General features: G+C 38.8%; 1 protein-coding gene across 2 annotated transcripts in view; it reads right to left on the bottom strand.

Annotated features, from left to right (window-relative positions):
- The window catches only part of ROS1 (ROS proto-oncogene 1, receptor tyrosine kinase), a 106,614-nt gene that overhangs the window by 82,904 nt on the left and 3,400 nt on the right, over positions 1-20,310 (bottom strand). For both annotated transcript variants that reach the window (XM_064486745.1, XM_064486744.1), the window contains exons 2-5: positions 16,753-16,797; positions 14,673-14,732; positions 12,935-12,961; positions 9,892-9,952 (exon numbers count right to left, since the gene is read on the bottom strand). In XM_064486745.1, coding sequence (XP_064342815.1) covers positions 9,892-9,952; positions 12,935-12,961; positions 14,673-14,732; positions 16,753-16,797 — 193 coding nt within the window. The remainder of the gene's footprint in view (positions 1-9,891; positions 9,953-12,934; positions 12,962-14,672; positions 14,733-16,752; positions 16,798-20,310) is intronic.

Genomic DNA, 20,310 nt, shown 5'->3' with positions numbered 1-20,310 from the left:
GAGCCCACTTCACTCTGGGGAACTGAAGGGTGGAACTCTCCCTGACTGGCACTGGCCACGCCAGTACGAGGCTGTTTGGAGCCGAGAAACGTCTAGAGCTGCTGTCCACACTCGGTGTCGCCTGGGGTTGAGTAGCTTCAGCTCATGCAGGCTGGGCATTCTCTCCACTCAATCTGGGCTCATTTCCATTGGGAAGTGGGCTCCAGGCTCATTGCAAGCCACTCTGGGTCCATTCTCTTTCAAGAACTGGGTCAGTCTGTTTGGAGGCTTCTGTCTGGGGTGAAAGTGGAATTTTTAGATTACACCTCTTCTGATTGTCTGTCTGTGCAACCACAGCTTATTAGTTGTTTGTGTTTTGTGTGTCTTCTTTTAAGGTGAGCCACTCAGGCTTGTGCAGGACAGGAAAACCCTACTCACTGCATCTGGGCGCATTCCTTTCCAGGAAGTGAACCATTCTGGGCTCACTGGGAGCCACTCTGAGTCCATTCTTTTTCAGGAGCCTGGCCACTCTGGAAGCCTACATTTGGGAGTGGAAGTGCAATTCTGGGGCTACATCTTATCAGATCTTTTGTTTGTGGGACCACCAAGTGTGTTGTTTCTTGTGTGTGTGTGTGTCAGTACTTGCACTGGCCTGTTGAGATATCTTTGGTAACAGGGGTCAAGTGTGATGACACCAGGGTATCCTTCCCTATTGCGCTGGCTTTGCCTACAACAGTTGGGATTTTCCCTTTTAGAACTAGCCTTAGACATTCATTCAGTTTCATCTCTGATGGGGCTTTGGTTGGAGTTCTCCCCTTTTGGATTGATGGTGCATTGATTGGGAACCTGCCTTTTGGGGCTAGGGAATTGTGACCCTGAGAGACAGTTTTGAATTGTTTGCTTGATATTTGATAAACATCGGCCATGAATAATTAAGTATGGATGATCAGAGCTCTGTTCCATTTTATATTTTCCCTAGAGTATATTTTGTAAAACTAAGAGATAAATTAAAAAATATATTTTTTAACATAACACTGTGTGGGCTCAGTACTCCCTGAAATCTGGAGAATAATGGCCCCTAATGGCTCTGCTATTATATCAAAGCGGGCCTTTTGCAATTACTTTGGCTTTTATTTTGGCGAGGCGTGTGTGTGTGTGTGTGTGTGTGTGTGTGTGTGTGTGTGTGTGTGTGTCTGTGTGTCTGTCTGTCTGTCTTTCTGCCTGCCTGTCTGCCTGCCTGTCTCAGTGCCTGAGTCCAAATCCTGTTATGTCTTCCTGGTCTTGCTGAAAGTGAGGCATGTGAATGTGATCAAATGATTTTATATATTTATATATATAAATGATAAAATACATATATAAAATTGTCTATTACTGTTATTTCTTTAAACTGAAGTGGATATTTGGGAATTGGAAAAAAATTCCCCGAAAATAGCCAGGATGGTTGGGTTTTGTAAAAGCAGTTAGAGGAGGAATTTGCATTTCTTTTCCTGTCCTTTGAGATGTAAATGATCTACCTGAGCTCTCAAGGGGAAAAAAAAGATTTTTTTTTAACTCAGTCAGAAAAACTGTGAGCTCTCTGTTTCTGTCTTTATATTAAAAATTAACTTGCAAATGAGCTCTGTTTAACTGACTTAAACGTAAGTGCTTACAAATTAAATACTTCTAAGTATAGGAGAAGCCAGACAGAACAAATTTCAGGTTCATGTGATCTGGGAAACATTCAATGTTAAATTGATATCTGATATTAAAGCTAGCTTAAGCTTGTTGGAATAATCAATACAGACATATCTTTTACTGTACCTAGGTTTTCTGAATGTCAGTAGGTTCATGTTGTTTCTGTTGCAGAGTTTGTCAGCAGAAAGAAAAAAATTAGCAATATGATGAAATTCTTATAAGTGAATTAAATGCAAATGAGATAAGAGCTTTTAGATGAACTCTTTAGAAATAATTATGTTTTAGGAATGTCTACTTAAAAATGATCTCTCTAGATATTTGGTATTTTAAAATTAAAGAATCGTGCTAAATTAAACGATGGAAGTTTATTGAGTAGTTGAATAGCTAGGTCATTTCCAAACAAAATAAGATCCTGAAACATTCGCTATAAAGTAAGATTTTTTTTAAGAGTTGAGGATTCCAATTTATATATGTAATTTAAATAATTACTACTACTAAAATAATAAATATAAAATAATAATAAATAAAATAATTACTACTTCTTAAAATAATGACATATTTTGGTAGACGGGAGGAAAGTAGGATACAGGTTTTGAGTTTTTAAAAAAAGGTATGAGGAATGGAATTGCATTTTGTTAAAGGAAAAGAAAATGGTTTGATCTTAGAGCTGGCTGTTTCTAGGTGGGAAAAAATAAAGGACACACTAGGATAGATATGGAAGGTTGTAGGAAGTTTGTAGAAAGGGAGCCCCAGAAAAGAGTTCTGTGCATGGTCAGGCTGAGATTAGATTAAACTTAATTAGGTGAATGGATTTTGTTATTAAAAGTAGGCTGATGTAGGACTAGATTTGGTTCCTTTCTGTTAAGAAAGCAAGTTTACTTAGAATGCTTCTGATAACAGATTGTGTGAAATTATTTTATATTTTTAACAAATTTCCTATTGAGTTTGAATTAAAGTTCTTTTGACTTCAGCTGGCTTTGGGATGCTTCAGAGGGCCCCCGAGACATCTCAGAGAGGGGTATTGAACTGACTAGGATTGGTTGTGTGAAGGAAAAGCTGGGCTGGGCTAACAAGATGACTCACAAGTCTAAGAATGTGAAAGAAAAGCTGGGCTGGGCTAACAAGATAATTCACAAATCTAAGTATCGGAATACTGGTCTGAGTTCTGCTGGACTAACTCGTAAATCTAAGTTAATTAGTGTTGGTTTGCTGTTCATGTTTTTTTGGTAGCCAGCTGGATTTTCAAAGATATATATCTGGCTTTGGAATGTTGGTTTCCTGCCTCCCTGCCTCCACTTTTGTGATAATGATGCTGCTAAAGCTGTTCCATGCCTATTGGCCGAATACCCCAAGCTTGTACTTTACCCTATAAAACCTCATGCGCACGTCTTGGAGGTGCTCAGAGCTTCAGAGCAGAAGCCGCTCTGAGCCTGCCGGTGGAATACATCTGAGTACTCCAGCCCTCCGAGTGGTTCTTGTTTCTTGGCTGCCCTGTTGTTTCCGTAACAATTGGTGTGTTGAACTGCACATGAAACATTGTCAAATGAGTGATAAGTGTCCTTGGAGTATACAGTATGGATAAACGTTGTTAATATGGACATTCTAGAAATTATATAAAGTTTCTGAACTTTAAACATGTCCTGGTATAATGCTATCAGTCATAATTCTAATTGTTAACTTAAAATGTAAGTCACAGCAACTTGATTAAGCTTCTTTGTCAAAAACACTGTAATCAGATCTTTTATGTTGCCCTTTTGTCATTCATAGACAGTTAAGCTGATGCTTTGCAAAACTGTTTCATCTTCAAGGAGATTCATAAAAAGGACTTTTTGACAAGTACAGGTTTCTTTTAAATCATACTGCTAAGCTGGGTAAGAGATTTTAAAAGTCTAATGAAAACTCTAATTTCATAAAACTGTTAGTAAAAAGGATTAATTACATAGGACTGAGTGAACTGATGAATACAGTAATAATTTTTTGGTTTTGTCTGAAATATTTCTGACTTTTAATCTATGTTTTCTAATTGAATTTTTTACCAAATGTTTGTCTCCCTATCAATACTGCCCCCAATGTTTAGGAATTCTCTAATGGAATTGCCACAGAGTATAACTGCTCATGATGTAAAAAATGCTTGCTTAAGTCTATTGCTAGAACCACATATACAATGTTTGTGTAACAACCAGGTATAAGTGATAAAATGTATGGCCTGTAAATTATTTTCCCATTAACATACCTCTGAGCCTGTTCATAATATCTGATTACTATTCCCCCAACAGGAATAACTAGGCAAATATAAAGAAGACCTAGCACCAAGGGACATGATCTGAACCTGGGGCAAGAGCCACCACCCTAGCATCAAGGGACAGATATTTTGATCATCAATGCTTTCTATCGAAAGATTGGTAATCAGAAGGGGAAATGATGGAAAAATCTGCACATACTGAGGTATGGGGAAGTCATTCTGTCTTATACATGGTTTGAGTTAAACTTTACTGACCATGGGGGCCTACTTTATATAAGGCCTTTTGGACATGCATTGTACATCTGCTTTGGCCTTGAGGAGAGGAATGCATTTGAAAGTCAGAATAGACTAGCCGTGGTTCAGACATCCACGGTAAAACTAGGGACCATTGTGGATGTGATTTCAGACATGTTCCTGTATTATTGAGAACTCTAATTTTCTGAGCTGTGTCATACTTGGGATGCCACCAGCCATTCCCAAAGCAGCGTCTGCTGGCAGATGGCAGCTGCAACCTTAGGACCTCAAGGTCTCCTCTTTTGTAACTATTAAATTTTCAGACAATAAAATTGCTTTAGATCAGATATTAGCAGAGAAAAGGAGACATATATTGACCAGTAGCTCTTGTTTTATACATATATATATATATATATAATCTGAAGTACCTAGATAATAGAATATCATGCATGTCTCCTCAGATGCTAAAAAGCCACCACCAAATGGAAGAAATTCACTGTTTGATGATCATGAGCACGTAGCCCCCAGGCCTTCTGGTGTCTAAGGACTGATCACCATCAACCAGTCAGAGAATTGTGCACAGCCTGCAATGCCCCTCCTGCAGCTGGCCTTTAAAAGTGCTCAGCTGAAACCCTTTGGGGAGGTCCAGGGTTTTGGGGGCATGAGCCACAAGTTCACCTTGCTTAGCCCAGCAACAAAACTTTCTCTGCTCCAAATTCTGACGTTTTGGTATTTTTTGGCCTCATTGCACACAGGAACTTGCATTTGGTAACACTTTTCATTTTCTGAGGTTTTTTGCTTTTTTTTAATTTTAAGTAGCTGTCTGAATGGGTTTGAAGTCATTTCATTGTAGGCTTGATTTACATTCCTCTAATGACTAATAATGTTGAGCATATTTTTATTTTAATTTTTTATTGAAGAATAGTTGATTTACAATGTTTTGTTAGATGCAGGTGTATAGCAAAGTGATTCAGTTACACACACATACGTAAATCTTTTCTTTTTCAAGTTTTTTTCATTATAGGTTATTACAAGTTATTGAATGTAGTTCCCTGTGCTATTCAGAAAGCCTTTGTTGGTTATCTGTTTTATATATAGTAATGCATATCTGTTAATCCCAAACTCCTAATTTATCCCTCCCCACCTCTTTCCCCTTTGGTAACCATAAATTTTTTTCTATGTCTGTGAGTCTATTTCTGGTTTGTAGATAAGTTCATTTGTATCATCTTTTAGATTCCACATATAAGTGATACCATGATATTTGTCATTCTCTGACTTACTTCATTCAATATGATAATCTCTAGGTCCATCCATGTTGCTGCAAATGGCATTATTTCATTCTTTTTTATGGCTGAGTAATATATATATAATGTATATATATTTTATATATATGTTTTATATACACACACACACACACACACACACATATATATATATAAAACCATAATTTCTTTATCCAGTCATCTGTTAATGGACATTTAGGTTACTTCTGTGTCTTGGCTGTTGTAAATACTGCTGCTATGAACACTGGGGTGAATGTATCTTTTTGAATTAGAGTTTTCTTCAGATATGTGCCCAGGAGTATGATTGCTGGAGCATATGATAACTCTATTTCTAGTTTTTTAAGAAACCTCCATACTGTTCTCCATAGTGGCTGCACCAATTTACATTCCTACCAACAATGTAGAAGGGTTCCTTTTTCTCCATACCCTCTCCAACATTTCTTCTTAGAGTTTTTGATGATGGCCATGCTGACCAGTGTGAGGTGATACCTCACTGTAGTTTTGATTTGCATTTCTCTATTAATTAACAATATTGAGCATCTTTTCGTGTGACTGTTGGCCATCTGTATGTCTTCTTTCGAGAAATTTCTATTTAGATCTGCCCATTTTTTAATTGGATTTTTTGTTTTGATATTTAGCCGTTTGTATACTTTGGAAATCATCCTTTGTCAGTTGCATCATTTGCAAATACTGTCTCCCATTCTGTAGGTTTTCTTTTTGTTTTCTTATGGTTTCCTTTGCTGTGCAAAAGCTTTTACATTTAATTAAGTCCCATTTATTTGTTTTTATTTCCGTTACTCCAGGAAACAGATCCAAAAAGATATTGCTGCAATTTATGTCAAAGAGTGTTCTGCCTATATTTTATAGGATCTGGACTTACATTAGGTCTTTATCCATTTTGAGTTTATTTTTGTATGTGGTGTTAGAGAATATTCTAATTTCATTCTTTTACATATAGCTGCCCAATTTTCCTAGAAACACTTATTGAAGAGACTGTCTTTTCTATTGTATATTCTTGCCTCCTTTGTTGTAGATTAATTGGCCACAAGTGTGTGATTTATTTCTGGACTTTCTGTCCTGTTCCATTGATCTATGTGTCTGTTTTTGTGCCAGTACCACACTGTTTTGATTACTGTAGCTTTGTAGAAAGTCTGAAATCAGAAAGTACGAGTCCTCCAACTTTATTCTCCTTTTCAGGATTTGGGGTCCCTTGAGAATCCAAGTGAATAGTAGGATGGTTCTTTCATTTTGTAAAAATATCTTCAGAATTTTGATAGGGATTGCATTAAATCTTTAGATTGCTTTGGTAGTATTGACATCATGACAATATACCAAGTCTTTCAATTCATGAATATGGGGTGTCTTTCCATTTATTTGTCTTCTTTTTTTCAGAAATGTTTTGTAGTTTTCATTTTACAAGTCCTTTACCTCTTTGGTTAAGTTAATTCTAAGTATTTTACTCTTCTTGAAGCCATTGTTAAATGAAATTGTTTCTTAGTTTCCTTTTCAGATGGCTCATTATTAGTGTATAGAAATGCACCTGATTTTCAAGTGCTATTTTCCTGAATTTGTTTATTAGTTCTAACAGAGTATTTTGTGGTATCTTTAGGGTTTTCTGTGTATAAGATATCATCTGCAAAGAAAATTTTTACTTCCTCCTTTCAAATTTGGATGCCTTTTGTTGAATCCATCAAATTTAGATGCCTTTTTCTTGTCTAGTTGCTCTGGCTGGGACTTCAAGTACTACATGGAAGTGGCAAAAGGAGGCATCTCTGTCTAAACTTAGAGGATACACTTTCTTTTATAGAAAAGAATCTACCCTGGTTCAGAAAGCATGGTAAATTTTTTGAGGAGCTTAAATGATTAAATACATATTCCCATGATCTCTTTCCAGTTAAAAGAAAAGTTGACATAATTCTAATCACTACTGATACTGAATCTGAACTAACTGACTCTGAAGTAATTAAAGTCCACACTACAAAAATACTCTGTGACCCAGAAAAAATAAAGCCATTATAATCTGAGAGTTTAGCCCACAGAGAGGCTTAGCAGAGCACTTCTCTGCTGATTCTTCCACTTAGGGTTCACTTTTGAGTATTATAACTGTACAGGTAAAGCACAGTTCTACTTTCCCCATTTTATGGTGTGAGATGCTTAATATCAGGGCTTGGAATAGCTGTGGGATCCTTAAAGAGTTCAGAGATAGAGTTGTCAGCAGAGCAAGGAAGAAGGACCAGTAGGCATCAGAAAAGATGTAAATTAAGAACTGGGCAATAGGGACTAGAATTAGATAAGTACAAGTAAATGCAAATTTTATAGTTAAATAAAGACATGTTTCAAAGCCATGGTGATACATATTGAAAAACAGAGGTAAGACAGGTTTATTCTGAAATATCAAGGCAGGAGTGAACCAAATGAGAAAAAGAAGCTAACCTGAGCTATATACTACTTTCAGTACATAGCAGAGTGGATAAGAACAGGCTCTGGAATGAGAGAACTGGGTTAAAATTCAAGTTACATCCCTCTCTGGCTATGCAGCCCCAAAGAAGCTTTTACAGCTTGTGCCTCATTTTTCTCATCTGTCAAATGATGATTATAATGTTTATACTTCTGAGGACGTAAAGAGCTGAAAGCTATATATTACTTAGAACTGTGTCTGACTCATCAATGTCTAATAAATAGTAACTATTTTTATTTTAATATATTCCTAATAATTATCATTCTCACCATGTGGAAAAGGGGCATGGAGTATATATGAAATAGAATAATATAGCAGATCCACAGACAAACAGACCAGCACCAGATGTTAGAGACAAACAGGGTCTTAAGCATACAGGCAAAAGGATTCATTACAACAAATCAAAGATACAATCTGTAAGCACGAATGCCATATATTTGGAGTTGGTACAACTCATTTGTTAGTAGTACGTAGACAATGATCCATAGCCAATGAGAAATTTGAAATAAAGTACTGATTACACTTGTATTCTAACAGAATTGTATAATTAAGTTGGCAGTATAATTTCAGAATACAAGAAAATGATGTAAATCAGAGTTTCCCAAACTTTCTCAGTTATGGCATCTTTAGTTTCTCCATAATTTTTTCATGACTTCCTCGACCAAAAGAATCACCTAACAGTTCCATGTATTAAACATTATAACTTAAGTATGCATGTCCTATTAACTTAGATGTTTGGGAAAACAAATAAATTGAAAGACAAGGTAATGTATTTATTTCATCCTTAAATAAAAATAATTGCCTATGAATGGGATCCGTGTGCCTATTGGGCACTGCAGAACTTCTCAAATATTGTGATCAGATTGGGCACCACCATCCTCATTTCCTGTTCCACACTGAGTTTCTTATACTTGCTTTTTATCACAGCAACACCAAGAAAATAGCATTGCAAAGATATGCTATTATAGAAAGAAATGTAGTGCAATCCACTGTTTATACTGTCAACTATCTCTAGCTAGTAGTTCCAGCGATGTCCAACAGATGTCTACCACCCTTGTGTTTCCCTCCATATTTAAAATGCTCCACACCTCCCTGTGAGGCAGATGTGATACCTTGGGGAACCTCAGTTCACAGTATAGAAAACACAGCTAACTTCTGCTACACAGAGAGAAAAAAATGTAACATCACTACCTCGCTACAGAAATGTCAAGGAGGGTCTTTTGTGGGTCACTAAAGGGCAGAAGCAAATCAGGATAACAGGGCATGCTCCTCCTTCTAATTTCCATCAGCCACTGAGAGCAAGGAGCAAGCCACTGAAACAAGGGATACAACTTATGGTAGAGCCAATCATCTCTTGTTCTGGAAAGAATAATCTGTCTCTCGGTGAGAGGAAACAAGCTGCAACTTATCAACGTGTTGGTCCTTCAGAAACCACTAGAGAATTAACACGCTCTGGCAAAGTCTCTGAGACACACTCAGTCTGCTCTGAAATAAGGCAGAGGGAGGTAGAGACATAAACACCCAAGCTCTTCATTGACTCGAAATCTAACACTGAGAAGTGTAACTTCTACACATTCTGCAGATTTCCCAGAGTCTTGTAGGGTGCCATACTTGGAGTAGGCATTCTACTGCATACCTGTTAGCTGAGTAATGAACTGTGCATTAAATAAAATGCTTCTACATTTTCAGTTCATTAAAACAGTGGCATTTCCTGACATCAAGGTGCTCAGGATTCACATTTGTCCCTCTAGTTAAGACAGAAGTGACTGCATCCACAGAACATGTCATGTGCTGGTTCCCGTATTTTGCTCTGAAAGAAGAGTCTTGCTGAATCTCTATCAAAATGGCTTTCACATTCTAAGTTACTGAAATATATATATATATATTCAATATCGTATAGATAGATCATACTGAGACATAGACGAACAGAAATTTTAAGAGGTGGCTCACTGCCCTACAGTAGCACAAGTGCCTCAAGTGGTGTGGACTATTTTCAATAACAGTTGCATGCATCTGCTTACCTAACACTTCCTCTTCGTATGCACCTTCCCCACTGCTGCAGCCGACCTCGCAGGATTCTCGCTGCGGAAGACAGTAGCATGCCAGTCAGTGCAGCCTTTGTACTGCTTTTGCTGATAAGCTTCAACTGAATTTTGAAATATGAAAGTCTGATACATAAGTTTACCTGTATATCAAGTATTTCAACTGTAATACTTAGAAGTTCCCATTTGCTAGCGGGATTAGAACAATACCCTTTCAAACTTTTTTGACCGTGTCCCAAATTCCAAGATACTTCCAAACAACTTAGTACACACATACATGTTGGAGGAAAAACACATTCTTGAAACAGTACCCTTTTTCCCTTTTTAAACAGTTTTATTGAAATATATTTTTCAAACCATGAAATCCACCCATTTAAAGCACATAGTTCAGTGGTATTTAGTGTAGTCAAATTGTACAATTGTACAAGCATCACTACAATCCAATTTTAGAATGTTTTCAACCACAAAGGAAATTTCGTACCTGTGATGCAAGCTTACATGTTCTATTTCATTTTGTTTATTGTGACTCTCTATTCACAAAATTGATTTCATGACCTTCTAATGTGTGACACCCCCTGGTTTGACGAAATACTGAGCTCAACAATGCAATTATGTTTTCCACCTTAGTCAAAAGTTTAGTGAGTTAATAACCGAAAACTCTAGCCTAAAATTATGCCTATTTATTTCTTATATTCATGCCTTCCTTGAAAATGAACTATAAGCTTTAGTGAACATTTCAATGGAGGTCTCAGTACCAGTGTTAAATTTTAAGGTCTGCAAAAACCTAATGATGGTTAACTGAGTAAACATTTTGATGACTGAGACACAAATTTCCTGCAACTTTTAACAGAGGCGTTAACAATAGTTATGGGGGGGGAATACTTAGGGAAAAGGCACACGTCGTAAAACTACAACATAATCATGATCAATCTTCTGCTCTCATTCAGTTTATAATTACAATAGCCAGGACAACATGCTGTTGTTTCTCATGATAATAGTGGAGACCCTGACACAGTGCATTTGCCCTAACATCTAAGTAGAGAAGGGCTGTAATTTGCAAATACTTAGCTGCCCCATGTTTGATCTGTGCACTCAGAGGAAGTGGAGCCTGATGAGCCCAGGTTTGCTTGTTTAAGGATTAATTTAAATACCTCAGTTTGGACTCAGGATTATGTCACGTAAGGGTTTAGTATACTTTTCACATCTTCTTCGCAGGTTTCAGTGAAATACATTCAACATATTAATTAACTGCAGAGAGTAAATATGCCAAATGGCAGCAAAATTATCATTAACATAGGATTTTTTTTTTTTTCCAAGAAAGAAAACTGAGGAAGAAGAAAGGAGATGTTTGTTTGGAAATACAGCTAGTCCTGACTATTGGGGGAACTGTGGGCCTATTTTTCCTGCACTTTTTCAGGAGAAAGTAGATAATACAATTCTGATCTATCTAGGGGGTTAAATCTTTTTGTTTTGTTTACATTGGTGAAGCTTGTATTTTTTTCCAGCTTTATTAAGATAGATGATTACCACCATAGCATTAGCTAACACCTTCATCCCATCATGTAATTACCATTTCTTTTTTATGATGAGAACATTTAAGATTGACTCTTTTAGCAACATTCAAGTATATAATACAGTGTTACTAGCTATAACCACCATACTGTACATCAGATCCCTGGAACCTGTTAATCTTACAACTAGAAGTTTGTGCTCTAAGGAGTTTAAATGTTATCACAAGTGAAGGCAAAGTTATTGATTTGGTTTTCCTTTTCTCTCTCTCTCCCTCCCTCTGTCTCTCCAATCTCCAAACATTAGAATTAGATTTCAAATGAAGTTACTCAGTGTTTCTCAAACTCAAGTTGCCTGGAGACAATCTAAAGGAAGTTGAATTTAAGAATTCACAGAGTCTGAACTACTTTTGTTTTAATCACATAAAAGGGTTCTCAGGCAGTTTTATTTTTTTTCTTTCTAATCTCAATCAGGAAAGCGCTTTAATTGTCTATTTACATACAGGGCAAATTTTCCAGTCTGTTTTATCTCTTCTTAGCCAACCCCATCACCTTCTACCCGCAAGGAAAAGTCACCAAAGACTATTGAGAAAATATTCCAATTTAGCTTTTTAAAATTTTCATTTTCTATTCAAAGGGAATTTTTCTATTTTACTAATGAGTGACAATCTGGAATTCTTCCTCCAGCAAGATAGGATAGTTCTGTTCTCTGGTTTCAAGGATATATTAAATAGAAGACGGCATAGATTTCAAACTGAGAAAGAATGTAGTTTCATCATAAATGCTTATTGTCAAATAATCTAAAACAAATTCTGAAGGATGTGGGATCCAGGACAGGGAAGTTTAGTTCAGGAAGACTGAGTAGAAAAGATCAAAATTCCCAGGAAGGAGAAAGCCAAGTGCAGGGGAGGGCTCTGCAGGGGAGGGCCGGCGGGGGAACGAGGAGAGACCTGGGCCGCCAGAGTCCCCGGGAGATCCTTTATTACCATAGCAGGAGGAAAATTAATTAGTTGAAATTTTTTAAAGTTCTGTTTCAAAATGTTGTCAAAGGAGTTTATTGAATAAGGAAGAACATTGCAACTAAAGGGCTCTCTTTTAATGCATTGTGTTTAATGACAGCACGAAGGCTGTATGGGAAAGAAATGAAATCAGCAGAGAGAAGGGCACTGCTCTATGTTCCTTTTCCTCTCCTCCTGACGCCTCTCCCACCCAGATTTCAGGAAGTCAGACCTTTCAAACCAGATTAGAGTAATATATGTGTATGTGTGTAATGTGTCTGTGTACGTACATCTGTACACATTTACATATGCATTGTATACATGCACACAGAGATAGAAAACACAGCAAGGTGTCAGACATGGAATTAGGCAGTCATTCTTACACCAGTTAGAGCACTCCCAGGAAGAATGTTTCAGGTGCACTGAGAATGACTCAGTTTTCTTCATTTTTATTTTAACAGGACAAGAGAGAAATGGGGTTTGATGACACCTTTGTTGTAAGTGATCACCACTCACCTCACTAACAGCAGCATAGGTATCATTCTGCATAGACAAAAGAGGAAAGTAAAACTATTTAAAATCTTTAAAGTTGTAAATGATTTTCATGACACTTAGCTAGGCATTTCTTCCAAATTAATTTCTTGCCCCACCATTGACAAAATAATCAATAAAAAACAATCAAAAGCAAGGGAGCCCAGAGATGGCCTTTCCATTCAAGAAGGCTACTGTACATTATGTTGTCTGCATCATTGGAAAAACAGGGGCACATGATGTCTGTTAGAAAGTCCCAGTCAACTAAGAGGTTATCTGTGACGGACCAGGTGAGAGAATGAAGGGCTGGTGGCCGGGGCCTGGACTGACAGAGCCCAAAATGAAAACCACCCATCGCTCTGGCTAGGCAAGGCCACCAGGTTCCTCTGCCCAGACTGACCACTCTAGCGACCACTCTAGCACCCACTCTGCTTCCTGGACTATTTCTGGGGACAAATGGTTCTTCCCAGCCATTCACTTGGCACGGGCTGCCTGAGCGCCTGCTACGTGCCCCTCGCTGTGTTCAGTGCGAGGGGTGTGGTGTGAACAAGGCAGAGAGCATCTGCCCTCACGGTCCTGCCCTGATAGACATATGTTTTGTGTTGCAAAAGATACTAAACACGTAATTAGACAGATAATGATTTAAAGTGCCATTCACACAGCGTGCTAGCAAGGAGAGGTAGAGGTTTTTTTGGACCGTATAATATTTCACAAATCCAGACAGCTCCTGCTCCATCTCTTGGTAATCTCCAGTATGGAGCGCACAGTCACAGACAGGAGCGTGGGCATAAGCGACTCCCATAATGGAAGTCAGTGAGGACACGCTACACAAGAAAAGCTATGAGGAGTATATTTAAGGAGATGTTAATGTCCTTATTTAAATCTCAGTGCTATTATTTGAGTCATTAATGGAAAATGATATTACCCAAGGCGACCATGATGCTAACTGACTTAACCTCTGACCTAAACAACCTGAACAAAGCAACCCACTTTTAAACTATAAAATTCTTATCCATGAGACTGGAATAATTATAGACTATCAGGCACTACCCTTAGGAGGGAGATTCGATTATTATCCTAATTTATTAATGAGGAAAGTAAAGGTGAAGCACCTTAATGAAGTCATACACTAAGTGGCAAAGCCAGGATAAATTAAAAATGAAAAAATATTGGGGCATGGATTTTCCACACAAAGTGTAATAAACCTAGGTGTTTGACCTCTGGATTAGATTGCTACCATGTTCCCTGCAGAACTCTGAACATGACCTAGGACCCTGCTATCCAAAGTGTGGTCTGCAGACCACCAGCAATACATCACCTGGGAGCTTGTTACAAGTGTAGACTCTCAAGTCCAGCCCCAAACCTACTGAATCAGAATCTGCATTTTAACAAGTTCCCAGTTATTTGCATAGTAAAATTTGAGAAGTGCAGGACTAGGAAATTTAACAAATACCTCATATTCTGCTAAAAGGCCTTTATAATTTGGAGCAGTTGGGCATCCCTGGGTTCCATGGCTCACATTAACTTCCCTTGGTCTCCAGTTGCATTAATAATGTTGATCTTATTTTTTCCATTATTATGTATTACTCAGGCAATCGTACTTTTGCTTTAGAGTCCAGCAGACTCATTGAAAGCCAATGGAAACTCAAATCGGAAACCTCTTGGAAAACATTTCTCTTGATGGAAACATTAGTATCAAAACAGAAACATAATTAGTACTTACACACTTTAAAGCACAGTTTTCCTGATCTGCGGAGTTCCAAAAATGACATCCTTGGATGCACTACAAGAGACAGTAAGAGACAATAGTGACTTTTTCTTGTCACCTGAAAGTGTTTTCTGAATAGAACTCTACCAAAGAAACTTTGGCCTCCAAAAGATCAGGGCCTATGGGATTCTAAGCAGAGTAGTCGTCTCTACAGAGTAGGGCGTGGTGTGGCTCACTGCAGGGAGCAGGGTTGCCGAGTGGAGTCCAGCCTGGGGCAGGTAGGCCTAGACCCCAGGGAGCACCTGACCTTCAGGGACACATGGTCCACTAGGTTTTGGCAGAAGATAAAGTCCAGGACAGCATGGCATCAGGCAGATCATACAGGTCCATGAGTGTCCTCACCCAACATGCAAAACTCAAAGCTGGGGACACAACCAGAAAGCAGCACATCAAAACCTAAATGGGTGGACAGTTTGGGAAGCTGGCTGCCCACTAGCTAACTTTCAGCCCATAGCTGCCCTGGAAACCTTCTCCCAGAGCTGCCCTGGGCTCATATTGGGCAGACTGGACTGGCTCCTCCTCCCCTTACCTGGTAGGTCTGTGCCTGTGATTGTGCTGGCTGTTCCATCCACAGGCCACGATGACACCTGGATCCCCTTCTCCTTTATCTCTGTTCCTTCTGCTTTGCCGTCTCTTTTCCCCTCTCCCCACCTCTTTTGTGTTTGTGTCCTAACCTCAACCTTTTCTCTTCTCTCTCTTTAAATTCTCCCAGAGTGAGCTCATTCACCACCTCAGCTTCAACCATCTGAGGTGTCAATACCTCACAAATTAGAACTTCAGCTGAGACTCCCTCCTGAGCTGCAGACCCAGATTTCCAATTGCTTGTGAAACATCTCCATTTAAGTCCCTACAGGCACCTTAGATTCAGCATAGGAACCATCAAATTCCTTACTTTCTACCCTCTAACTTGCTCTTGCTCCTGTGTTTCCTATTAATGTGTTTCAATCTCCAGAGCTGCCCAAGCCAGGAAGAAGGGGGCTTCCCTTTCCATTATCCCACTCACTCTGCCAGGGACAATTCATCCATCATCAGGTCCTGTTGACTCACTTCCTCATTACCTGGTCTCCATCTGGGTTCCTCGCTCACTCACTGCCCTTGCTTTTCTGTGCCTGCCACTGCTGGCCAGCAGCCTCATGAGGGACCTCTCTTGGTTCCACATTTGGAGTGATCTTTTCAAAACAAAATGGAATCATACCCTTCTCTTACCTAAAACTCTATGTGTAACTGAAAACCAAATTACCACCATGGTATATACCCAGAGCTCTCCACGATCTGGCCCCACCAACCTCGTCTTCCACCTCCCATCCTCCACACACACACCCTGTCTTCTAAGCAAGCTGAAATACTCCTAGTTTCCTGCACAAGTTAGCCTGCCTCAAACTCTGTGTCTTGGCATAAAGGGTTCCCACTGAGTGGTGTACCTTTCCTCTCTAGTCCTTCTAGAAAACTCTTACATCTTTCTAGTTTTAGTTCAAAGGCCACACAGGCAAGCAAGGTGCTTTTCCTCTTGCGTATTCTCTTTGCCCCTCACACACATCACTGTTCTGACTCTTACGATGCTGTCTGGCCATGGTTTTATGTATATGTCTCTCCTGCAAGATTGAGAGTCCTTTAAAATAGAGACCCTATTTTACTCATGCATAAGTGTCTATCACCCAGCACAGTGCCTGGTTTATACTTATACTCTGAGTCACTAAACACTTGTTGAGTAAATGGATACAGGTGCAGAAAAGTAATAAAACCATAATGTCTCAGAAATTTTAAGCGATTTGCCCAAAGCCACACAGCCGTGTAGAATCAAAATCCTGGTTGTGGCTCGGTCCTGTGCTCTTTTCACTTCAACACACTGTCCCTGATTTTGTGTTTGAATCCACTGTCATTCGGATTTCTCACTATTTTCCATCCAGCTTCCTCCATCGGGGACAAGAAATGAGCTTTTACTGGGGAATTATTCTTAGGTAATCAAACCTGACCATTGACCCTTTTTATCAGTGCAAACACTGTGAAGTCCCGGACAGTGGAAGCCATTACTCACCGGTTCGCTCAGATTGTACGGTGTGCCGACGTCAAGCTGTCTGCCCTGAAATGAAGGAGGGAATGCACACGCCTATCAATCCTGTGTTCCCTGTGACTCCCACACCCTTTTCAAAAAAGCTTCCTGGAGCAGTGTTGCCTCCTCAGTGTTTTCTAACTGTAAAATGAGGAACCAGATGTTTTAAAGTCATCGAATCAGTCACAAAATCAGACAAAAGACCAATGCAAATTAACAGGCATACCTCGGAGACATCACGAGTTTGGTTCCAGATCACCTCAATAGAAAGAATCACACCAACTTGTTGGTTTCCCAGTGCATAGTAAATTTATGTTTACACTATTGTGTAGTCTATTACGCATGCAATAGTACTGGGTTTAAAAAATAAAAACAATGTACATACCTTAATTTAAAATACTTTATTCTTAAAAAATGCTAACCATCATCAGACAACATAAGGTTGCCACAAATCTTCAATTTGTTAAAAAAAAAAAAAAACCTGCAATATGTGCACAGTGCAGTGAAACGAGCTGTGCCCATGTAAGACGTAATGCTTAAGAATTCTGCAGAAATGATAGAGGTGGAAGTGGAGGCATGGCCATAACGAGTGGTTAGCAACAATGGAGAGGTTCTCACACAGTATCAAATAAATGTGTGACATTAGTCAATTAATCAAGGACTCTTGGATTAGAGATGAATTATGTTTGAATTTTTCTTTTTTAAAAGCACTCTTATTCAGCACAGAGGAAAAATATAAATTTTGCATATAGTAAAACACCAGAGTACTCTCTTCATTTCTCACATTTCCACAGATTTTAAGAACTTCTTTGTGCTAGATGAAAATAAAAGCATGGAAACTAAGGAGGGGGAAGAAATCTATAAATTTTCCATCCTCTTCCTGGTCATTATTTGAGTAGAGTCCTTCATGAAGAGAAGAGCTTACAAGGGACGACAGCACTGGGCCCTTGTTCATCAGTGATGTACCTGAACAGCCTTACATGGATGTGACCTAATGGTCGACCTGCCTCACTTATTGACTTAGAATTACAGGCAGAGGAAAATTAGGTGAATCTTTTTAGTAACTCTAATTGGTACTGACCAGAACCTCCCCTTAAAAGTTACTGAATTTGAACCACTAAATTGGAGAGGTGATTAATTCAGCAAGGAGCATGACATTTGTCCGTGGCTGACCCAGTGCTACAAGCAAGATATGTTCCAAGAGAGACAACAGAAAATGCAAAGGGGCTTGCGAGGTGGTCACACATCTCCTGTGGCCCTTTGAGCAGCCCATGCTTTTGGAGGGACGAGCGGAAGCAGCCATCACTGAGCTCATGCAGCCCTCTCTCTCCCTTCCATGGAAGCACCATCCATTTTGCCCTCTACTCTCTCCAGCATCTACAACCGTGTCTAAAGGACAATAGGTATTCGGTAAATACATGTGGAAGGAATACATCCATGAATTCAAGGTGGCTTACTACTGAGGGTCACTCCAGAAGTCCTGTCCCCTGAGAGCATCAACTAGTGGACTAGAATTGTGGGAGTTTACCTGAGGAGTACCCAGACACAGGAACCAAGTGGCAAGTGGCTTATTCCCTCTCATTTGATGTGTGAGTAAACATCCCTCTAATCTCCATTCCCTAACCACTTATATTTGCAGGGAAAGCAGAAGGATGGTTAATATGTTTTTGTTTTTAGATAATAAGTAAAGAGCAAGAACTGTATCTTTTAGATTAATTATGCAACCATGTGCTTCACAGTTCTTTGTTTTCATAATTTTGTTCAAAATGAAGCTTTTCATTCCCCTTTATGTGATCGAAACACAACCATACACAATCAAGTGTAAGATAGTGAATTTGCCATTGGATTTTTTCCTATCTCTTCAAAAATTTATGTTAGCTCATAAAGCAGAGAGGTCGATGCTGGGTTGTGTTTAATCAATAAAATAACAGTGATGTTTCTTGATGACCGTAAAGTCACGCTGTAACAGTATTGGGTCCTGCCTTTGGCAGCTCTCAAAATTAAATTGAACAGGCTGAATGGAGTGCCCATCAAGTGGTCTTGGGCAAGGTAGCTTCCTGAGTCAGGTCTGTGGGGTTCTGATGAAGCAGATTTTGTCACCACTCTCCCCTAATCTCTGCTCACTCCTCATCCCCCTCCTCCTCATTATCAGAGCCAACATTAGGGAGTGATTCCTATGTTGCAGGCACTCATGGAGTTTTATTATAAATCTCATTCAACATCTCAGCAGCCCCATTGGGTGGGCACTGTTGTTAACTCCATTGTGCCTCTGAGACACAGGGAGGCTTAGTAAATTGCCCGAGAGTTAGGATTTGAAGGGAGTGGAGGGCTAGTTGCTTCCAGAGCCTGCGCTCTTAACCAAAGCACAGATGCCTCCTGTAATCTGCACCAAATTCCTCACTTTGGAGCTAGGATCCTCACCCCTTTACCTTAGATCCACCCGCTCCAACTATCTGTGTAAAAGACACAGTCCCAGCTCCAGATCTTAAATCCTCAGTGCAACGCCTACTTCTTGGCACAGACTTTTCTATCTTGCCCACCTGAGCCGGAACTAATTTCCTTCTTTACTTCCTAGCCTAACAATGAAACAGAGCAGAATGATCCACGTTTTAACCCCACATACGATATTGCTCCTGATATGATAGTTTAAAAGAGACCTGCGCTGTTTAAATTTAGTATTCTCATCTGAGACATAAGTAGGATAATATTTAGTGCATAAAGTTCTGTGAGGATTCAGTTAAATAATGTACTTCTTATTATAGTACAGTGCCAGGCACTTAGAAATCTGTTATTAATACTACATACAAATTTTCTATAACCAGCCTTTTGCAGACACATTGCTAATTAGTTATGCAATAATCTCCTCAGATAAATTTCTTGGTGTTCAGGGTTAAAGGTATATTTTCACTTTTAATTTTGATATTTATTAACTCATTACGTTCTAGAAATCTGCCAACTTACATCGTAACCAACACTACATGAAAGTGCCAGCTTATCCAAACTTTGCCAACTATTAAATGTTTTTGTCTTTTCCAATCAGACAAAAGAAAAATCGATAATTCATTTTTGCTGTGCAATTCCATGGTTGCTGTGAGGTTAAACATCTATCATCACGTGCTTTTTAGCCATTTACATTTCTTCTTTTTGAAGTAGGTCTGCATGTTCTACACTTATGTTAAATGCTCCTCTCTCTCTGTATATATAGAAGAGTTGGGAAAATTATGCTTATCATATGTAAAAATTTTTTCCATTCTTTGGCTTTTTTTTTATTATATTCTGCTTATTGTCATGTAGTTTGTTTCTAAGCAGTAGAATTTATTCATAATTTCTGTTAGTGTTTCTGGATTTTTGAAGCAGGTTCCTTAGGCATTTCTACTCCAATATTATAGAAATATTCACCTTTAATTTATTCTAGTATTATTATGGGGTAAGGCTTATGCTTTGTTTTTGTTATTTGTCTGTTTACATTTAAATCATACCTTTTGATTTTAATACCTCCTGGAATTTATTTGAATCTGGTAGTGATGTAGGAATTGAATTTTT

This window comes from Camelus dromedarius, chromosome 6, assembly GCF_036321535.1.
Source record: "Camelus dromedarius isolate mCamDro1 chromosome 6, mCamDro1.pat, whole genome shotgun sequence".
In the NCBI taxonomy this organism is placed as follows: Eukaryota; Metazoa; Chordata; class Mammalia; order Artiodactyla; family Camelidae; genus Camelus; species Camelus dromedarius.
The sequence above is the reverse complement of the archived record's forward strand: the minus strand, read 5'-3'. Positions and strand labels throughout refer to the sequence as shown.